At 39.1% G+C, this 21,622-nt stretch overlaps 1 protein-coding gene across 1 annotated transcript in view; it reads left to right on the forward strand.

Annotated features, from left to right (window-relative positions):
- The window catches only part of LOC128835989 (NACHT, LRR and PYD domains-containing protein 3-like), a 62,041-nt gene that overhangs the window by 20,478 nt on the left and 19,941 nt on the right, over positions 1 to 21,622 (forward strand). The window contains exon 5 of the mRNA XM_054025965.1: positions 291 to 464. Coding sequence (XP_053881940.1) covers positions 291 to 464 — 174 coding nt within the window. The remainder of the gene's footprint in view (positions 1 to 290; positions 465 to 21,622) is intronic.

The raw sequence follows: 21,622 nt of genomic DNA on the forward strand, positions 1-21,622 counted from the left end.
GTATCCATTCCACATCCCACCCTCCTACCCCCCCCCCCCCGATATTGAGTCTTTTTGGTAAGAAGGAACTGAGGAGGGTCAGGGGCAGCTCCACCCTTTATACCATCACATGGCAGCGTGTGCCAGTGGAGGACACATCCCTGCTGATGGAAAAATCTTCACCAGTTCACTGAGCATGCACGTGCTCCTAAAGTGGAAAGGACATCTTGAAGAACAATAGTTACAGAATAGTTAGTAACCGTTTGATACAATTCAGGAGTAACTTTGATCTGTCCATTTCTTCCCTTCAGGTTGTCCAGTTGCAAACTCTCATCTGCTTTCCCTGAGGACCTCTCCCCTAAGATTCTTTTTACAAACCAGTACCTGGAAAAGCTGGATCTGAGTGCTAACAAACTGGAAGATTTAGGACTGAAACATCTGTGTGAGGGATTGAAACATCCAAACTGTAAGATACAGAAACTGCTGTAAGTAATCCAGTGCTATATTTTGTTAGTTCTTGACTTTTTTTTTTTACTAATCTGTGCATGTTGTTTCACCACCTGCCATGTCCTATCTTTCAGTCTGTTAGTTCTTTGAGGCAGAGACTATCATATTTTTGTACAGCACCTGGGACACTGGGGCTTAGACCTGGTTGTTGCCTCTACATGTTACTGCAGCGCAAATATTTATTAATCAATAATAAATACCATCATGTGCTGAGATCCATCCAGTCTTGCAAAGTAAGCAAGAGTAGGATGTGTCAGTAGTAGGAAACTACTCGATAGCACTTGTCACCATGTAATTTTTATAGGTTTTCACGTTCCTTTTATGGTTTATATCCCACACTCTGGTCCCATTTCTGGTCACGTACACATTTGGTGCCATTGACTATTCTGATTTTTTTTTTTAATTTTTAAATTTTGTTTTGGGGAATGCTAGGGGTGCTTGTGTGCATATGTTTTTACATGTGAAGACTGTGTTTTGAGAGAAAAATTAAAGAAAAGAGAAAATAAGTTATTTTGAAATAAAGACTAGAGTTGAGAAAACCAAGAAAGCCTGTGTCACAGAGCACATGGCAGAGAGAGTAACAAAAAGTTTTTAAAAGTGCTTTAGAGAAAAAAGTTTTTTTTAGAAAAAAATAAGGGTTATTTTGAAAAAAGAATAGAGAGAAAGCAGCAAGAGAGCCTGTGTCACAGAGCACATGGTAGAGAGAGAGGAGAGGAGAGTGAAGCAGCTTACCCTGCAGCTACCTCTAGGAAAAGCCACCAATTCCGGGAGCAGGGAGGCTTAGGGGCAAACCATGCCTCTTGGCTGGACCAATCAGAAGCTATTCTATGGCTACATCATACAGGGCTGGCTCTAGTTTTTTTGCCGCCTCAAGCGCGCAAAAAAACAAAAAACAAAACCCTCCGAGAGCGAACTGCCAAAGAAAAATAAAAAGAAAAAAACTCCGGAATGCCACCCCCAGAATTGTGCCGCCCCAAGCACGTGCTTGGTTTGCTGATGCATCCAGCCGGCCCTGACATCATAGAATGCATTCTTCCTGAACCAATAATCAATCGTTCAAAAAAAATTCCACATTTTTTTGTTGTGACTGGATTATTTGAAAAACTCTAGCCAACTCTAGCCAGTCTAGTTTGACTGTATAAAACTGTGCATTTTTGATAACTGCAATTTTAAACTGGGAACATATACGCTGCGGCCATGTCCTTTTACAAAACACTTACAGACACCAAGAAGCTCAAAATGCTTTTGGGTGCACCTGCTTCTGTTCAGAAGAGACAACCCATTTATATTTATTTCGCTAAAGAGGCAGATCCAATACAAAACCCTACATTCCAGCCTGAAATTGAACTGAAGAACTAGGAAGACTTTACGGGATCATTGCTGGTTGTAAATGAGGAAAAACCTGTAAAAGATAGGGTGCAGAAAATTTTGGAAGAAGCACTCAAGGATGGAGGTAATATAGCCTGTGTTATTTTATAACAAATTGTTGAAAAATTATAAACATTTTATAAATATTTATTGTTAAATATATTTGTTTTTTTATAGATGCAGGTGGAAGAAAAACCTATAAATGTTGACATGGCCCCTGTGGGATTGTCTGACGATAACAAGGCCGAGAGCCAGCCGATAAACCGTGATTCATGGTAAAATGGTAATGTTATTATGGTAAAAGCAGCTGAAAGTTTTTACAGTCATAAAAAATTATTACAATTATGGACTTAAATTATTTTTTTGACAGATAATCAAGCCAGGACTGTACAGGATCACACCCTGGGTGTGTAGCAAATGGCCATCAGATGCAGAGCTATCTGAACCAGAAGTGCATGATGAGGTAAAAACAGCTTGGAGTATTCTGAAGGAAAAAAGCTGTACAATTATAAGAAGATTAAACACCACTACATGATTGTTTTTAATAACAGGGCATTGATTTGGAGAGGCAGATGGTTCCCAATGGTGTGACTGCCAGGGAGATGATGATGGTGATGATGATGATTCAAAAACAGATGAGGGTATGATCGAGTAAATTTTTTTGCCTTTTTTATTTTTAAATTACTGCATCAAAGAATTTAAAACCTACTCTTTTTCTTTGCTTTTGACAAACATCTTCAGAGGATGAAGATGATAAAGAGAGCTGACCTTCAAGAAGAATAAGCCTGATATTCACGTGCTGCTTTTGCATGAAGCAAGATTTAAAAAAAAAAAGGCTGTAAAAAGTAAGGAGGCTGACCAGCAGAGTTCTGAAGATGATGTTCTGACCACCGTTATTAGGGCTGTTGTAGTAAAAACCATTTACCACTGTTTGAAAGGACAGCTTTCTGATAACTGGTTTCAGAGTAGCAGCCGTGTTAGTCTGTATCCGCAATAGTATCTGTCTAGTTTGCATATCAATTCCAGCTCAGCAGTCTCTCGTTGGAGTCTGTTTTTGAAGTTTTTCTGTTGTAATATAGCCACCCGCAGGTCTGTCACTGAATGACCAGACAGGTTAAAGTGTTCTCCCACTGGTTTTTGAGTATTATGATTCCTGATGTCAGATTTGTGTCCATTAATTCTTTTGCGTAGAGACTGTCCGGTTTGGCCAATGTACATGGCAGAGGGGCATTGCTGGCACATGATGGCATATACCACATTGGTAGATGTGCAGGTGAACGAGCCCCTGATGGTATGGCTGATGTGATTAGGTCCTATGATGATGTCACTTGAATAAATATGTGGACAGAGTTGGCATCGAGGTTTGTTACAAGGATAGGTTCCTGGGTTAGTGGTTTTGTTCAGTGATGTGTGGTTGCAACCAAAAAACAGACTCCAACGAGAGACTGCTGAGCTGGAATTGATATGCAAACTAGACACAATCAACTCAGGATTGAATAAGGACTGGGAATGGCTGAGCCATTACAAACATTGAATCTATCTCCCCTTGTAAGTATTCTCACACTTCTTATCAAACTGTCTGTACTGGGCTATCTTGATTATCACTTCAAAAGTTTTTTTTCTCTTACTTAATTGGCCTCTCAGAGTTGGTAAGACAACTCCCACCTGTTTATGCTCTCTGTATGTGTGTATATATATCTCCTCAATATATGTTCCATTCTATATGCATCCGAAGAAGTGGGCTGTAGTCCACGAAAGCTTATGCTCTAATAAATTTGTTAATCTCTAAGGTGCCACAAGTACTCCTGTTCTTTTTTCTGATAACTGTGCAGACTGCACAATAGATGCTTCCAGTCAGCGCTGCCATGATTGTGTGTTTTGGGATCAGTCAGAAATATTTCACCAGATTAGACAGAATTCTTCTAAACTGAATGTGGCATGGATCCTAAATATGATTATGTTTGAAGACTACAATCTGAAACAGCTTAACATGGCCACTGAAACTGTAACTGAAGTTGTCAAAATGACCCAGGAGGTAGTAGAGTCACCAGGCCTGATGGCATTGCTGATAGACTGTGCAAATAATGTGTGAGCAAAAATTGGCTGATTGGTGTGTAGGAGGGTTCGTAGAATACATTACAAAACTTTTTACATAACAAAACCTCTTCCTAAAGGGTAAAAAAAACCACAAACCTGAATATTGATTCTATAAAATGCAATGTAAATTTCAAAAGACTTGTATAACTGCTTCACAAATGTGACCACAATGAGATTGCTCAGTTAGGGCAAACTGCAAAGAATGGGGCAGACGACCCCCAAAATTGGTGGTTATTTCTAACATTTAGATTCACCAAGCCAGAAACAAAGCATTACCCAGAAGCCAAAACTACAGTTCGCTTAAAGCAACACAGCCTTGGGCTTCCATCCGGACACCCAAGTAAAATATGATGAGAATTACTGAAAATCTTGTTCATCATTTAAAAAGTTCTACTAGTCCCAAAGGATTGGACATATTACACACCAGGTTAATGAATATTTCAGATCTTACCAAAATACATGCTTACAGCCAATTCTTATTAACTAAACTAAAATTTATTAAAAAAGAAAAGAGAGTATTGGTTAAAAGTAATTATACATACAGATATCAATAGAGTTCTTAGGTCAGTTTCATAGTAGAGATGGCAGGTTTCAGAGTAGCAGCCGTGTTAGTCTGTATCTGCAAAAAGAACAGGAGTACTTGTGGCACCTTAGAGACTAACACATTTATTAGAGCATAAGCTTTCGTGGGCTACTGCCCACTTCTTCGGATGCATATAGTAGAGATGGTGAGCTTTAGAGTTGCAAATTAGGTTGTAGTTCAATGTCTGATATCAGGGTGACCCAGACTGGAGCCGGGGACCTCAGTCTCAAACCTCAGACTCAAACTTCCCCTAACGAAGCTTAAGCAGATCTGAGATAACACGATCAAGGCACAAGAGTTCTTTTTATAGTTCTTTGGCATCCCTTTGACAGCGGGCATTCTTTGGGTACAGCATTGTGGCTTTGAAGTAGAATCACCTATTTCCTATGTATACACAGGTAATTAGTTGCATTCATCAGCATGAAGCAATTATTCATTAAGCAGTTCGTACAGCGTTTAGTACAAACTTCAAAGAGAAATATATATATTGAAATTATTACACCCAAGTTCCATCTAAATGTTAACACCCCCTTTTTCTCTCTAAATCAATGGAATATAGTAACAGACAGGAACCATCTGTATACATGGTTAACATCTTACAAGATATAAGTACATACATATAATTAGTATTACCTTTGTAGCCTTTTTTTTAATTTAAATTAAGTTTTGTAGTGTGGTGTTACACCACTGTAGATTCAGCTTTGACAGCTACAGTTTCAAGCTTAACAGAGTGAAAGTCACCTCTGTCACTTACTTCAAAGTCAGTGTCTCTAGGAACACATAAAGACCAAGGGTAGTGACCACATATACATTCACAAGTACAAGGTCTAGTCTGTTTTACAAATTTTATTAAAGTTACAGGGTTATGATTATCCAAGCATATAAAAATTCTATACAGACTTATGCACAAGTTACGAATATGGTTCTACTCACATCTTTAACAATAGCATTAGGGCCTGATGGGTCCCTCATGGCTTCGTCATCAGTAGAGGGATAGTTTCTGCTGGAGTCTCCCAGAGGGAGCTCAGTTTTCCTGTTCTGGACATCCCCTTTTTATAATTTGATTTTGTCTATATCTACATTCTGCTCATATCCATAAAAGTGTCAACCCGTCTTTTTCTCTTATTGGTCTGTGTCCCCTGGAAACTTAAGAGACCCCAATTTTCTATAGGCTGTGTAAGTTCCCTTTATTCTCATTAGCATTGACACACAACCTGTATCCCATGATTAAGACACACGTCTGAGATAGATTCACCTTTATGATCTAATATTCATCTGGGTAATTTTGTGCAATATCACCACTTGGTACCCCTTAATTATTCTTGGGGTATTTCTCAGTTATTTATGTAACCATTTCTTGTCTCCAAGGCTGAAAATAGCTAGTCTATCTAACATGGCTGTTAGCTATTTATAAGGAATAACCCTAATTACCATTGATATACTTCTTTAATATGTCTTTAAAGGTTGAATTTGGGTCATTTAGCCTGCTAGTTGCTTAACCCTTTATGGCCCAACATATTCTGCTTTTAAGAATTAATGTAATATATAGTGCTTTGCTTCTGTATTAAGTAAAACAAAACCAAAAAGCCAAGCTTGTGTTTTCCTATATATACTTGTGTTTTAAAGTAAGACGTGTCAGAAATGGCGGGATTGCTAAAGAAAATTTATTACTCTCCTAGGGAAGTTGGGAGTTTGGGGGCTGTAACGACCTTATTTCAGAGCACTAAAAACATGGTAAAACTTTTACCAGAAAACATGTTGCAGCTTGGCTTGCAGATCAAGATGGTTACATGTTACACAAGCTGGCAAGTATTAAATTGAAAAGAAATAAAACAGTTGTGTCTGATGTGGATGTGCAATGGTAGGCTGATTTGGTCGACGTACTCTAAATACAATTATGGTAATAAATAATATTTTAATGTGATAGACATTTTGTCTAAATGCGTCTGGGGAAGAGGTGGCAAAGGCATTTAGACAAGACTGTGTGCCTCAAAACTTTTCCTCCATCTGTCTGTAATTTTTAAACAAAGCTTTAAAGTCTTTGTTTAAATAGCAAGGTGTACACCATTTTGTTACCAATAACGAAGTCAAGGTGGGGATCGTGGAGAAGTTTAACAGAACTTTGAAATAAAAGTTAATTGTCATTAATGGTCTGGAGGATGGCATGGACTGCACTCTCAGCAAGTTTGCAGATGACACTAAACTGGGGGGAGTGGTAGATACGCTGGAGGGTAGGGATAGGATACAGAGGGACCTACACAAATTAGAGGATTGGGCCAAAAGAAACCTGATGAGGTTCAACAAGGACAAGTGCAGAGTCCTTCACTTAGGACGGAAGAATCCCACTCACTGTTACAGACTAGGGACCGAATGGCTAGGCGGCAGTTCTGCAGAAAAGGACCTAGGGATTACAGTGGACGAGAAGCTGGATATGAGTCAACAGTGTGCCCTTGTTGCCAAGAAGACTAACAGCATTTTCGGCTGTATAAGTAGGGACATTGCGAGCAGATCGAAGGACGTGATCGTTCCCCTCTATTCGACATTGGTGAGGCCTCACCTGGAGTACTGTGTCCAGTTTTGGGCCCCACACTACAAGAAGGATGTGGAAAAATTGGAAAGAGTCCAGCGAAGGGCAACAAAAATGATTAAGGGGCTGGAGCACATGAGTTATGAGGAGAAGCTGAGGGAACTGGGATTGTTTAGTCTCCAGAAGAGAAGAATGAGGGGGGATTTGATAGCTGCTTTCAACTACCTGAAGCGGGGTTCCAAAGAGAATGGATCTGGACTGTTCTCAGTGGTAGCAGATGACAGAACAAGGAGTAATGGTCTCAAGTTGTAGTGGGGGAGGTTTAGGTTGGCTATTAGGAAAAACTTTTTCACTAGGAGGGTGGTGAAGCACTGGAATGGGTTACCTAGGGAGGTGGTGGAATCTCCTTCCTTAGAGGTTTTTAAGGTCAGGCTTGACAAAGCCCTGGCTTGGATGATTAAATTGGGATTAGGTCCTGCTTTGAGCAGGGGGTTGGACTAGATGACCTCCTGAGGTCTCTTCTAACACTGATATTCTATGATTCTATGAAAAGATATGGAGGTGTTTTACCACCAGTAGCCCCTTTCAATACATTGATGTACTGCAGGCCTTCATAGACAGTTACAACAGAAGTTATCACAGAACTATTAGAGGACAACTGATTGATGTGACCCTCACTAACTCGCTGAGCATGTGGAAAATCATCTACAGGGATACTTTAAAATAAAGGTGCCACAAGTGTTTCTTAAGAAAGGTGATCACGTAAGGGTGTCTAAATTGAAAGGATGTTCTGTAAAGGGATATCAGCAAACTTTTACTGATGAAATATTTATCATGTCTTGTGTTTTATCCTTTAATTCTAAATAATAGTGTTAGGGCCTGAAGGGTCTCTCATGGCTTCATTATCTGTAGAGGGATGGTTCCTGCTGGAGTCTCACAGAGGGAGCTCAATTTTCTCATTCTGGGCATCCCCTTTTTATAATGTGATTCTGTCTACACCTACATTCTGTGCATGTTCATAAAAGTTCCTTCCTCTTTTCTCTTATTGGTCTGTGTCCCCTGGAAACTTCAGGGACCCCAATTTTCTACAGGTTGTGTAAATTCCCTTTATTTTCATTAGCATTAACACACAACCTGAATCCCATGATTAAGACACATCTGAGACAGATGCGCCTTTACGGTATTTTTATGATCTAATATTAATCTGGGTAATTTGGGAAAATATTACCACTTGGTACCCCTTTTTCCATAATTTTAGGGCATTGGGTTATTTCTTGGTATTTTATGTTATCATTTTTTGTCTCCAAGGCCAAAAATAGCAAAGCTAAAGTTTTGCAGGCTTTAACCTACAGGTTTTTGCATTTTAGCTTGTTTTATTTATGTTTAATACTTAGTTCCTCTAAATACTGATTAATTTTACACTTTTATCCTCCTACAAATAAACTTTAATTAACATACAAAGAATATATGTAATATAACATATTTATTAAATATAACATCACACAATAAATGGATAATAAACTAAAGTTATTGGCTACATTTTCCCCCTTGACAGGGTGAGTGTTATCTCATTATCAAGTGATAATTAGATAATAAGAGCCTTGTCACATACATATTACTTGATAGTATACAGCAATGATTACTACAGTAGTACACATAGTGAGAATTCTATAGACAATAATTCATTCCTTTCATTCAATTTTTATCCTCCCTGGTGCGGATTTAGCTTATGTGAGCTACTACTGTCCAAAATTGTAGAGAGTGCTTCATTTGTTTTATTTGTTATTCCTAATTTTAATAAATCTTGAACTTTTTTATACAATTGTTTTAGCGGTATGGTTAATGGTGGTATATATGAAACAGTGGAGTACAGTAAAAGCTCTGTTATCCGGCATGTTGGGGGAATGGGGAGTTGAATTATTAGTTGAATATTCTGGTTATCCGAGAGTTACACTTTACCGATGGAATACCAATTTTCAAAGAATTAGAATACAATAAAATGAATCAAGTATAAATTAGTATTCAGGTACTCACCAATCCAGTAGTAGTACTGCACTGCAGAGTGGTTGGTTTCTTGAAGCACTTAGGTGTATACCAGTAAAGTTTTCTATACAGTACGTTATCTTATGACACTACATATCACTATGGGCAGTGCATGGCGTACACTCAGATCACTAAAAATGCATTTAACACTAAAAGTATACTGAACATAATGTAATCTTTCTTTGATGATTTAGAAGGCACTTCAGAATCTTGCAGTGCCTCAGGGTCATCATTATCAACATCAATTGTCATTGTAGATGTGGAAGGTGTAGGAGATTGGGCCGAATCTATAATGACCCTATGACACACCCTGGAAGCTGCTTTTTTGAATAAATCCCTGATATTAGCTTGTTTACTCATCTTCTGCCTCTTTTGCATAAAAGTAGAGTGCAGAATTTGCAATTGCATAACCTCTTGGGCGGTGTACTAGTCCTGGTTACTAGATTGAAGATTTGTATTGGGAAATATAAGAAATGCCGGTTAATTGAACTTCCTGGTTAATTAAGTGCCGGATAACAGAGCTTGTTAAGAAATGCGGTTTTTTCTTCCCCTTTTTCTGCTACTGGGCTGACTTCTTTGATTCTTTATTTTCTCTTTGTGGTTAATGTCTTTGGTTACTTTGACTGTGTAGAAATATTTTCTTTCCAGTAACTTCATTTCTATCATGTTAATAGAATTAATCTACCTTTTTAAATTTTGTTTCTGATTTTGTATACAGAGGAACTCAATTTATTTATAACATAGTGTGGCCCAGTTCATTGGTTACATAAATTGTGTTTTGATACAAACATATGATAGGAGCATAACTTGATTTCAAATTTTCCCCAAGCATTTTGTTTTTGGCCTTTATTAAAAAGGCTTTTGTCTTTTGTTTGAATTTTCCCAATTTGATAGCTACCTGCAAGAGAATTTGATTTAAATGTTTGCAGACAGGTTTTTAGTTTTACTTCCTCTAGCGGTGTGCCACTGGTATGCCACAAAAGATGCTTTGGCATTCACATAATTCGCCCAGTCATCACCTCAAAGGGTGTATGATCTATGGCAGCAGTGGGAGTTGCCTGAGTGTTATTAAAATGAGTGAACTCAGACTATTTCAATTGCATCCATTGGCATTTACCAGTTTCTGCTGCAGCATTAGTTTGATGGTGCAATTTTTTTTTTAGCTTTCCTGATGATTGAGATTTATATGGAATGTGCAATCTTATTGCACTCCCAACAACTGCAAACATTTTTGGAACATTTGTCCAGTAAAATGTGTTCCTCCATTTGACTCTACCTTAGCGGGGAGTTTTCAATGAGCGAAGACTTGTTTTACCAGGATTTTTGTTGTGGCTAAAGCAGCATTTGCCTTAAAAGGAAATGCTTCCACCCATTTGGAAAATGGATCAATAACAAGAAGATATTGGTTTCTTCTGATCATAGTAAAAGCAATATTCTTTTATGATTCTTATTTTGGGAGAGATTAATGTGAAAAACTGGGTTAAGGTTTTTCTTTAATCAACATAACATAACATAAGAACATAAAACTGGCCATACTGGGTCAGAACAAAGGTCCGTCTAGCCCGGTATCCTGTCTTCCGACACTGGCCAGTTCCAGGGGTCCCAGAGGGAATGAACAGAACAGGTAATCATCCAGTGATACATCCCCTGTCGCTCATTCCCAGCTTCTGGCAAACAGAGGCTAGGGACACCATCCCTGCTCATCCTGGGCTAATAGCCATTGATGGACCCTATCCTCCATGAATGTATCTAGTTCTTTTTTGAACCCTGTTATAGTCTTGGCCTTCACAACATCCTCTGGCAAGGAGTTCGACAGGTTGACTGTGTGTTGTGTAAAGAAATACTTCCTTTTATTTATTTTAACCCTGCTTCCTATTAATTTCATTTGGTGACCCCTAGTTCTTGTGTTATGAGAAGTAGTAACCAACACTTCCTCATCTACTTTCTCTACACCAGTCATGATTTTATAGACCTCAATCATATCTCCTCTTAGCTGTCTCTTTTCCAAGCTGAAAAGTCCCAGTCTTATTAATCTCTCCTCATACTGAAGCCATTCCATACCCCTAATAATTTTTGTTGCCCTTTTCTGAACCTTTTCCAATTCCAATACATCTTTTTTGAGATGGGGCACCACCACCTCTGCACACAGTATTCAAGATGTGGGCGTACCATGGATTTATATAGTGGCAATATGATATTTTCTGTCCTATTATCTATCCCTTTCTTAATTATTCCCAACATTCAGTTTGCTTTTTTGACTGCCGCTGCACATTGAGTGGATGTTATCAGACAACTATCCACAATGACTCCAAGATCTCTTTCTTGAGTGTTAACAGCTAATTTAGATCCCATCATTTTATATGTATAGTTGGGACTATGCTTTCTGGGCACACATGAGGGTTTCTAGACTACAACAGGGCATCCAGCAATGGAGATAGGATCCATAGTGGGGATATTGTTATATCTTTGTTATGTAATGACAAAGTCCAATGTGCTAGTTGAGCATTAGACCTCTGTCCATTCTTGATTCAGTTAGAAAGCAAGAACTGGAGAGGGGTGTGTATGTGGAATGTAGAGCTTGGTAGTCCAGCTGGTGACCAATAAATCTTTTTATAAGTGGAATATTTAATTTCCATTAGGCTTATTATTTTAGATCATAGGCTATTGGCCTAAATTTTTTTATGCCTTTCTTTAGAAGCTACTGTTGCAAGTGCAATTGCACTCAGAGACTTTCTAGATGATATGGTTTGCTGGGATCTGGAATGATTATCACAGATGCTTGAATTACTGCTTGCTTCAATTTTTACAAATGCATTTTACATGCTGGTCTGTTCTGGCCCAAGCAATCCCTTTTTTCTCAGAAATTTATACAGTGGACCTGCAATGGAAGCAAATTTAGGAATGAAGTTTTGATGGTGTCCTGCCAATCCTAGAAAAGATCATAAAAAAGTTATCAGTGGACATGAACAATTCTCAAATTGCATCCGCCTTCTGTTGGGCTGGTGGTTAACCTCCTTAAGACAAGGTAATACCTAAAAAAGCAACTTCTGTTGGAGGAAAATTTTATTCTATGATTACAATGGCTACTGTCATTCTTTTACACTTATGCTTGTGTTTAGTAAAAGCATCTACATATTTAGTTACCAATGGCTGCACATTTACACCTTTGTGGCAATATTTTTCTTTCCAGGCATTTTATTAGATTTCCTGCACACAGTCTATTATGAAACACATATGGGAATTTTTCTTTCCTCTGTCTCATGCTAGCTATCAGGGTGACCACTGACTGTTCTGGGTGCATATTCCATTCTAACTGACATACAGTGTCCTCAAATAATCTTTCTCCTCAAAATTCTGGTGACAATGTATTTCACATAGCTCTGTCTGTAGTTAATTGTAAAAGCATAACCAAATCCTTTTTATCTAATTGAAATAATTTTACTATTTTTTCTAACTGTGCTGCAACTGGATTTTTGTTTTGTTTTGCATTGGCCCTACCATTTTTGCAATGGATTCTAAGGTTTTTACATTTGTTATTGCTACTATTGAAGAGACATGACTACTAAATCACAAAGGTTCCAATTTAGAAATTGATATTTTTCTCCTTTACAGCTATAATGGGGATTTTCTTTCCCTCTTTTTTTCAAAGGAACCGGTGTCTTCCATATTTGGGCAGCTTCTACAGTGGACAATTTAGGTGGGGAGTTGTGTTCTAACCTTTATGCCTTTTTTGGTTGGGGTAGGTGTCTGCATCTTGTGAAGGTTTGTCATGAGCAGGTTTTTCTGTGGGGATTCTGGTATTGGCTTTAAAGTGGCTTGGGGTACAGTAGGCGTATCGGATTTAAAATGAATTATGCCAGTTGTTCTTTTCATTATTCCTTCTGGTTTAATGGCTTAAAAGTATTAGACTCATTTGTTACAGTCACAAATTGGAGAGACTTTTGTCTTTCATGGAAGGCATCAGTACTTAAGACTGCCTCCTTGCATGTACTTACAAGTTCTATAGTTCCCTGAGTTTCTTGTAATAAGCGGCATAATTGTGGATGAGTTTGTGACATGTCTGACTCTTCTTGTTGCTCTCATGACAGCTACTAATTTCTGTTTGTTCCCTTATCAAAACTTACACCAAATCCATCTATGACTTGCTTCTCCCTTTCTTCAATGCTGACTGCTTCTTCAGATTCCCTGTTTTCTCCCCCCAAATCTTTTGTGTCTGTGTCTGATACTTCCTTTAGTCTTAACTTTTCAGATTGTTCAAGTTCCTTTTGCTCTTTCTGTTTGATTTTAGCTCTCAATCTGGTAAGTGAGGGTGAGATTCTACCTCCACTTGTTGTGGGTTGTTTTTCCCTAGAACCCCCAGGACCCACCAAGAAGTGGGCTGTAGTCCACGAAAGCTTATGCTCTAATAAATTTGTTAGTCTCTAAGGTGCCACAAGTACTCCTGTTCTTCTTTTTGCGGATACAGACTAACACGGCTGTTACTCTGAAACTTGTCATAGCTACTGGAATATCTGGAATTATATTTACAACATATACAGGTGGCAACTGAATTTTTGTACATACAACTTTCTGATTTACTTGGGGTATCTCCCCATTCTCACCTTCAATGTTTATTACCTGATGATACATATTTTTCAGAATGTCACAAGTTTGTTTTTAATGCCTGCATTCAGTGAGCTTGCTCCGCTATTCTTACTTCTTGCCCAAATGAATGTTTTTGATTCATTGTTGCTTGATCAACAACAAAAATGAGGGCAATGAAAATGATTAGGGGGCTGGGGCACATGACTTATGAGGAGAGGCTGAGGGAACTGGGGTTATTTAGTCTGCAGAAGAGAAAAGTGAGGGGGGATTTGATAGCAGCCTTCAACTACCTGAAGGGGGATTCCAAAGAGGATGGATCTAGGCTGTTCTCAGTGGTGGCAGATGACAGAACAAGGAGCAATTGTCTCAAGTTGCAGTGGGAGAGGTCTAGGTTGGATATTAGGAAACACTATTTCACTAGGAGGGTGGTGAAGCACTGGAATGGGTTACCTAGGAAGGTGATGGAATCTCCTTCCTTAGAGGTTTTTAAGGCCCGGCTTGACAAAGACCTGGTTGGGATGATTTAGTTGGTGTTGGTCCTGCTTTGAGCAGGGCGTTGGACTAGATGACCTCCTGAGGTCTCTTCCAACCCTAATATTCTATGATTCTATGATCTCTCCACATTGTAATCTTATAACTAGCTCTTTGTAACTGCTGCTTGCAGCAAATCAATTCTTTTACAAGACCATCTCTCTGATAAATAAGCACTGCATTTATTTCTAGTGTCTGAATAAGCTGCTCTCATAATTTTTTACTATTTTTTCCCCTGAATATGGCTTGTTGTGCTTGATCCAACTGCTTTATTTTCCTTCTGAAGTGTTACTTATTATATATACATAATCCATTTCCTTCATCTCCTGAGATTTTCTCTTTAATTTTCTTTCTCAAAAAATGGAACACCTTAAAGTCTATGGATCTGGGTGATTTATAGGGGTTTGATAATTCTGCATTTTTGCTGACCCTTCATCATAGGTTTCAATATAGTCTCGCACAAAGGTCTCACGGGGTATCTATGGGGCTAGTAAGGCAACTGCCTGAATTGGCATCTGACCCTGTTTAATGACTCTTTTAAGGGTTCTCTATTACAAGTTAGGAAGGTGTCCCTCCGTTAATTGCTTCTTAATTTAAATAAATATTCTATAGGGTATTACCCCTGCCAAGAAGTGCTTGTGGTGCTTCCTTCTCCTTCAGCCGAGAGGAGGGATGGTGGCCAAGGTAACTCCACAAAGTTTTATTTGATCCTCCATCGGTGGTGCAGTCCAGAGAAGTCCAAAGTTTGGGGAGTTTATTGATGATGACGAACCATTTGACTCACTCTGCCTCACCTGATAGGCTTTCTACCTGTCCATGAATGCTGGGTCCCTTACACACAACTGCTGTTTATTTGGTACCACTGTATGATAATCTTCCCCTTAAATATTAGCCTTAATTAGTTTCAACACCTGCAGTATGAATAAGAGGATATTTCCCCTTTAAATATTTCCTGAGCTCAGTTGTTACAACATCATGTAGACAAACAAGCAAAACCACACAATGCAATCGCAAGCATAAGCAAAAGAAGGAAGTTCCCTCTGTTAGTTACTGTGAGCATGACATGATTCTCCTACTTGCATGATTTTCAAAAGTAGGGGTACATAAACCTTGTTATCTAAGATGGCCTTTTTTCCATCGTCCTTTCTTTGTTCTCTAGAACCACGTCTTGGGTGCCAATCTGTAGCCTTTTATTTTATTTAAAGTAAATTTTGTAATGTGGTGTTACACCACTGTGGGTTCGGCTTTGGCAGCTATAGTTTCAAGCTTAACAGAGTGAAAGTCACCTCTGCTACTTATTTCAAAGTCAGAGTCTCTAGAAACACATAAAGACCAAGGGTAGTGACCACATATACATTCACAAGTACAAGGTTACAATTAAAGTTAGGATTACCCAACCATATAGAAATTCTATACAGATCTATGCACAAGTTACAAATATAGTTCTATTCACATCCTTAACAATAGCATTAGGGCCTGATGGGTCTCTCATGGCTTCATCATCAGTAGAGGGATGGTTCCTGCTGGAGTCTCCCAGAGGGAGCTCAATTTTCCTGTTTTGGACATCCCCTTTTTATTATTTGATTTTGTCTATACCTACATTCTGCACATGTCCATAAAAGTTCATCCTTCTTTTCTCTTATTGGTCTGTGTCTCCTGGAAACTTAAGAGACCCCGATTTTCTATATTTCCCTTTATTCTCATTAGCATTGACATACAACCTGTATCCCATGATTAAGACACATGTCTGAGACAGATGCGCCTTTATGATCTAATATTCATTTGGGTTATTAAATTTAGTTATAAATTGTTCTTATGCTGATCGATAATTTCATTTAAAGAAAAATTCAGTTGAAAAGCGTTGATCTTTTAGTCCTTGATTTGGTTTTATTCATTTTTGCACCTAGATTACTTTTATTTTTGCATCCTGAGGCTTAATAGGCAAGTTTGAGTTTAGTTCCAACATAAAATTTTGATTTGCCTTGACTATTCTTGGTTTTTGTTGTATTGAAACAGTTTGTTTGGTTTGAAGTGCAGTGTTAAGGCAATAATCTAGTATCGATGTTGTTAAGATGTGTTTTTTTCCTTTTTCTACTACTGACCTGACTTCTTTGATTCTTTACTTTCTCTTTGTGGTTAATGTCTTTGGTTACTTTGCCTGTGGAGAAACAAGTATTTTCTGGTGAAATGGAGAGGGTGGCCTGAAAAAATTGAGTCGGATTAAAGCGTCTTGAGTTCAAGACCTCTAATCAGGGGGAAATGACTGAAGATTGCTTTTACGTTACCTTACTTAGCAATGCATCTGCAGGGGCTTTTTCTCAAAATACTAGTACCAGCTTTACAGTACATCTGGCCAAGCCTTTAAATTTGATCAGTAATTGGGATGTTACTTTATCAGAAATTCATTATTGTCATGCGTGAAAAACGCTCTTGCAGGATATATCATTCATGATAGTGTCAAAAAAATAAATCCTGTACTACTACGTAGAAGCCAATTATTATTCAAGCATTCAGCATTTAGTAGAGAGCATCACCGAGAACATTGACAAAGATTCTGAGAAACCGGAGGTCAACGACCTGGTGACTAGAAGCCTTCAGCTAAAAGCAAACAATGAAAAGGACTTTTTTTCCACAACAGGCAAATTGGCAGCAATATTGGGAATGATCCTAAATTAGCTGTGTAAGATAGCCCCACACCCTGCAGACATTACCGGGGTGGAGGGTGGGGGGAGGGGAGCGGAATTAAACTCTTTATACATGTATATGGACATAATGGAATATCAGTTAGTGGGGGACCACTACATGCTGCTGTTGCGCTGCGTTCCCATCCATGGCAGCAACAACGAATATATTACTATCACGTATGACAAACCATATTATGTCTCTGTGAGTAAGCAGCACATTGATACCATCACTACCAGGGCTGGCTCCAGGCACCAGCACAGCAAGCAAGTGCTTGGGGCGGCCAACGGAGAGGGGTGGCATGGCCGGCTCTTCGGTAGCAATTTGGCGGCAGGTCCCTCAGTCCCTCTCGAAGGGAAGGACCTGTCGCTGAATTGCTCTGAAGAATGAAGCGGCGGCGGTAGAGCTGCCGCCGAAGTGTCACCGATCGCGGCTTTTTTTTTTTTTTTCCACCGCTTGGGGCGGCAAAAATGCTGGAGCCGGCCCTGATCACTACTGAAATAAAGACTGACCAGGATAAACATGGTTTATTTAGTTTCAGGAAGGTGATTGTTAAACTGCATTTGCACCCCAGAAAAATTGAAGAATGGTGACTATAAAAAACTACGGGGATCCATTTTTGTATAGGAACTACTACAAGACCCATGCTGGTTGTGCCCTGCCAGGATATCAAGGATTACCCATCATGTACAGGGCTGGTTTAGGAGTGATATTCCGCAGTCTTTTTAGAAAAGCAGTGCCGCTTTTGAGAAGGGGTTTAGAAATTATTAAGCCTTATGTGAAAACAGCAACAAAAAGTATAACCAGAGACATAGTGAACCACTTGTCTAGCACTGTTATGCACAAAGTAGGAGTGCACATGCAACCGGAACATTCCTGTCTAGCAGTGATGAAGAGAAAAAGAGCAGTGTCACACTGGCCGTTTACAGGCCCTGCCCCAGACCCTTTTAAAATAAAAAGGTATTGGAGCATGCCTCAGCCATAAACCTAAAAGGCGCCCTAAGAAGAGGAGGTGGAGTGTCACCCGTGGTAAAAGGAATATATTTTAATGGCTCTCATTCACTGTAGTTCTGAAGAATGAGCCAAATCAGAATTTGATCTATTTCAAATAGCCCCCACACAAACCAGCACTAAGGATAGCTTTTATGTAGAGGTGCCTTCTTTTGCTGCTTTAGCAGTGAATGCCCCTCTACAATTTTTTATTTCAGGACATGGAGATCATTACTTAGACCTCAGGTACACACTGCTGTACGTGTGCTGCAAGGTTGTGAAAGAGGATGGATCAGACATTGATGACAATGCCAGGGTTGCCCTAACAAACTACCCCATTGCCACCTTTTTTAATCAGCTGGATGTTATTCAATGTGACCATCTTATCAGCCAGAGAAACAAATGTTACCCTTACAGAGCTTCTATGGAACTGATTCTGAACCACGGCCATGACACCCTCACTATGCAGTTTTCTGCAGGGGGGTTTCAAAAATACAGAACAGGGGCCTGTGAGAGCGTGGTTTTGGATGGTGCGGTTAATGGGGGATTTATGTGCAGGGCTGAACTAATGGCTGGCATCAGGAAATTGGATTTGCTGGGACCTCTACATAGTGATTTGTTTGTTCAAGAAAAACTGCTGCTGAACAGCATGGACTTGAAACTTAAAGTCACGCTTTTGCCTCATGACCAGGAATGAAAACCAGAATCATGAAAGTTACTTGGGGGAGGGGGAGGAAGAGAGGAGGGTCCATTTGCGGCATTCAGAAGCTCTAATGACCATCAATGCCAAGTACCCTGTAGACAGGGTGGACATAACTGTATTTAGCATTCCAGCCGGCAGTCGTATCAGTAACCAGGAAGACCTCTTTTTGGAACAGTTACTTAAACAGATCATTATTGGTTTTATAGATAATGGCAACTATGTTAAAAACCCTTTCAACTTTAAACATTGTACTGTTAATTTTGTAGCCTTATATGTGGATGGTGAACAGGTGCTGGCTAAACCTCTACAACTGGATTTTGAGAATGGGAACTGCATGAGGGAGTACATGCAGCTCATGCAAGTGACAGGGAAATATGTAAAAGACTGAGTGCTCTTGACTGACCATGGTGAATTTGGCCAAGGTTACATGCTGTATGCCTTTGAGCTGACTCCAGACCAGGAGTGCGCTGATCATTATTCTCTGATTAACATTGGAAAACTGAAAGTGGAGATTCAGTTTGCACTGGCGTTGTCCTCTATAGTCAACATGATAGGTATGCAGTTTTTAATAACATACTCAAAGTGAGCTGTAGAAGTGTCCTGTTTGATTATATGTGATTATGAACACCATGCAGTTAAAACATATTTTATCAAAGGACACTTCTTTTTTAGGGCGTTGTGTCCAGAAGACCTCTGGGGCTTATTGTTAACACACACACCCATAACTTACTCTTTACCTAGGGAACACTGGCTGACCCTCTACTTACCAAAACAGGGGCCAGGTGAGTTCTTTGATTCCTACAGATTTCCCCCAGACAGTAATTTCTTTCCTAAATCTGTCATGAATTTTTTAAACCATAACTCTTATAACATTGTGTTTCACCAGTGACATTTACAGGACCCTCTAGCTGTAATCTGTGGCTATCAAATATTTTTTTTAAAGAAACGTAGTAAGGATTTATCTTTTGATCAGATTTTAAAATTGTATGCAAATGCTTTATGTTTCAACATATCCAGACATGTCTGTCTTGTTGTGAGTTTAAAGATGTGCATCAGTAAAGAAGGTGGGTTTAAAAACCAATAAAGCACATGTTTTTTGTTCAAGTGTTTATTTTACACTGTTAACCACTTGGGCCTTTTAAACAGCCTTTGTTTTTTAGGAGGTATATTTCTAAAAGGAGTGATGTTACTTTCGGCCTTGCAGGCTCCAGATCTGTTTTCAGACATTCTAAAAACTCTTTATTGGCGATATCCTATAATGGATGTAGGCACATTCAGCTCTGCGAAGGCTTTTATAAAACATCCTACCCTTTAGGAAGCCTCCTGTTAGTGAAAGAATAAGAACTAGTAACCCTCCTGACTAAATTGAGCATGTTACTGCTACTCCTCGATACACAAAGCTTACTTTATCATCCAAAGATGAAACATCTTTACGCTATCTGAGTTTAGTTAACAACATTTCAGCATTTTTCTTATAGCGCATTTATCCCCTCCAACACCTCCCAGGTGACAAAGTCCCATGAACCTCCCTTGACTTCAGGAGGTCGAATTTGCTGTTGTTCTTACTCAGGGAGAAATAGACTTATTTTAGTCTTTTCTGCTTCACCCTGCTTGGCAAACACAGGACCCTCTTGTAAAATTTAGCTTTTTCATAGTCAGATAAACTGTATCTTTGAAAAATATCTTTCAGCTCTGAATTCAATTGGTGAGTTGTTGTGGTTCTGATATTTTCTTTGACACTGGAAGTGTGTTTCATTTGTTCTAGCTAATGGCTAGGAATGAGGTACAATTTTTCAGCATGTTCCATTATCAGTTATTTAAAAGGCCTGACTGTAGATGGAGTGCAAAGCTCAACAAAGGACCAATAACCCACCTGGCCTGTTTTACAATCAGCTTCTTTCTTTTGGGGGACAGCTTTTATCAGCCACTTTTTAAATAATCCCCCATTTCCTTTGTAGTATGCTTACTTGTTGAGGTTTCAGGGGAATGTTTCCTTTTAAAGTGTTGAGTGCTACTTCTGAGAAGGCCGCTATCAGGTTGTCAGAGGTCGAGCAAAGAATAGCCTTCCTTCCCTGTGGTCTGGCTTTGATGAGGAGTCTTAGAAGAGGCAGGTTTCTCTGCACACAGCTAGACATGCTTGTCAGGAGGATGCTTTTTAAAAAAAAACAAAAAACTACTTTTTATGTTGTTTTTTTTCAAGGTGTATACACACTACCACAGGACCAAGGCGGGAGGGGGAGAGAGGGTCTGTTCTTAACCTATAGGCTTTGGGCATTGATGCATTTAAATCCACTATGAGGTACCCAAAGGGTTTTTTGTAGTGTCCTCAAAAGCCTCCCCAAAATGTGTTTTACTAGGGTACATTTGACGCACCGGGGTGGTAATTTGCAGTTTATCTCAGAGGTTTTTAAACAGAACCACAGACTTAGTATTTAAATTAAGTGTTCTGCTTGCCCCCCCCCCCCCCCGACAAAACATCTTTTGCAGAATGTGCATAATACTCGGGTTCCTGTACCATACGTAGTTTGTAAAGGCTTTCTCGGTTTCATTGCTTTCAGAAGAAGACTCCATCAGATCATCTATAATTACCATATTCACTTTATTACTGGGAAATAAATGCTCATGATAAAAGTATCCGGTTAAACCTTTCAAAAATGTAATACATGGACATTTATGTAATAACTACTTATACAACGGTTGCCAACAGCTATAACACCACACAATACTTTCAGGTATACATGATAACAGCCTAGTACTGTTTTCTAACAATTGCTTTATTACAAAAACAAACAAAAAAGATTTTTCCAGAATTTGAAGGGCCACAAAGCAAACAGAAAAAGGGGTGAACAAACTGAATGTGGTGGTAAAACAGGGAAATAGAGGCCTCTCAGAGGATACACTTTAACTTTGACGATGGCAAGGTAGTGTCTGATATCCCCTAAATCCTCATACTTGATAACACGGTGCCCGACCAGGTATTGTTTAGTCTTGTTAACAAAAGGATAGAGGCTAGTGAAATAGTAATAAT

The sequence above is a fragment of the Malaclemys terrapin genome, chromosome 4 (genome assembly GCF_027887155.1).
Source record: "Malaclemys terrapin pileata isolate rMalTer1 chromosome 4, rMalTer1.hap1, whole genome shotgun sequence".
Taxonomy (NCBI): Eukaryota; Metazoa; Chordata; order Testudines; family Emydidae; genus Malaclemys; species Malaclemys terrapin.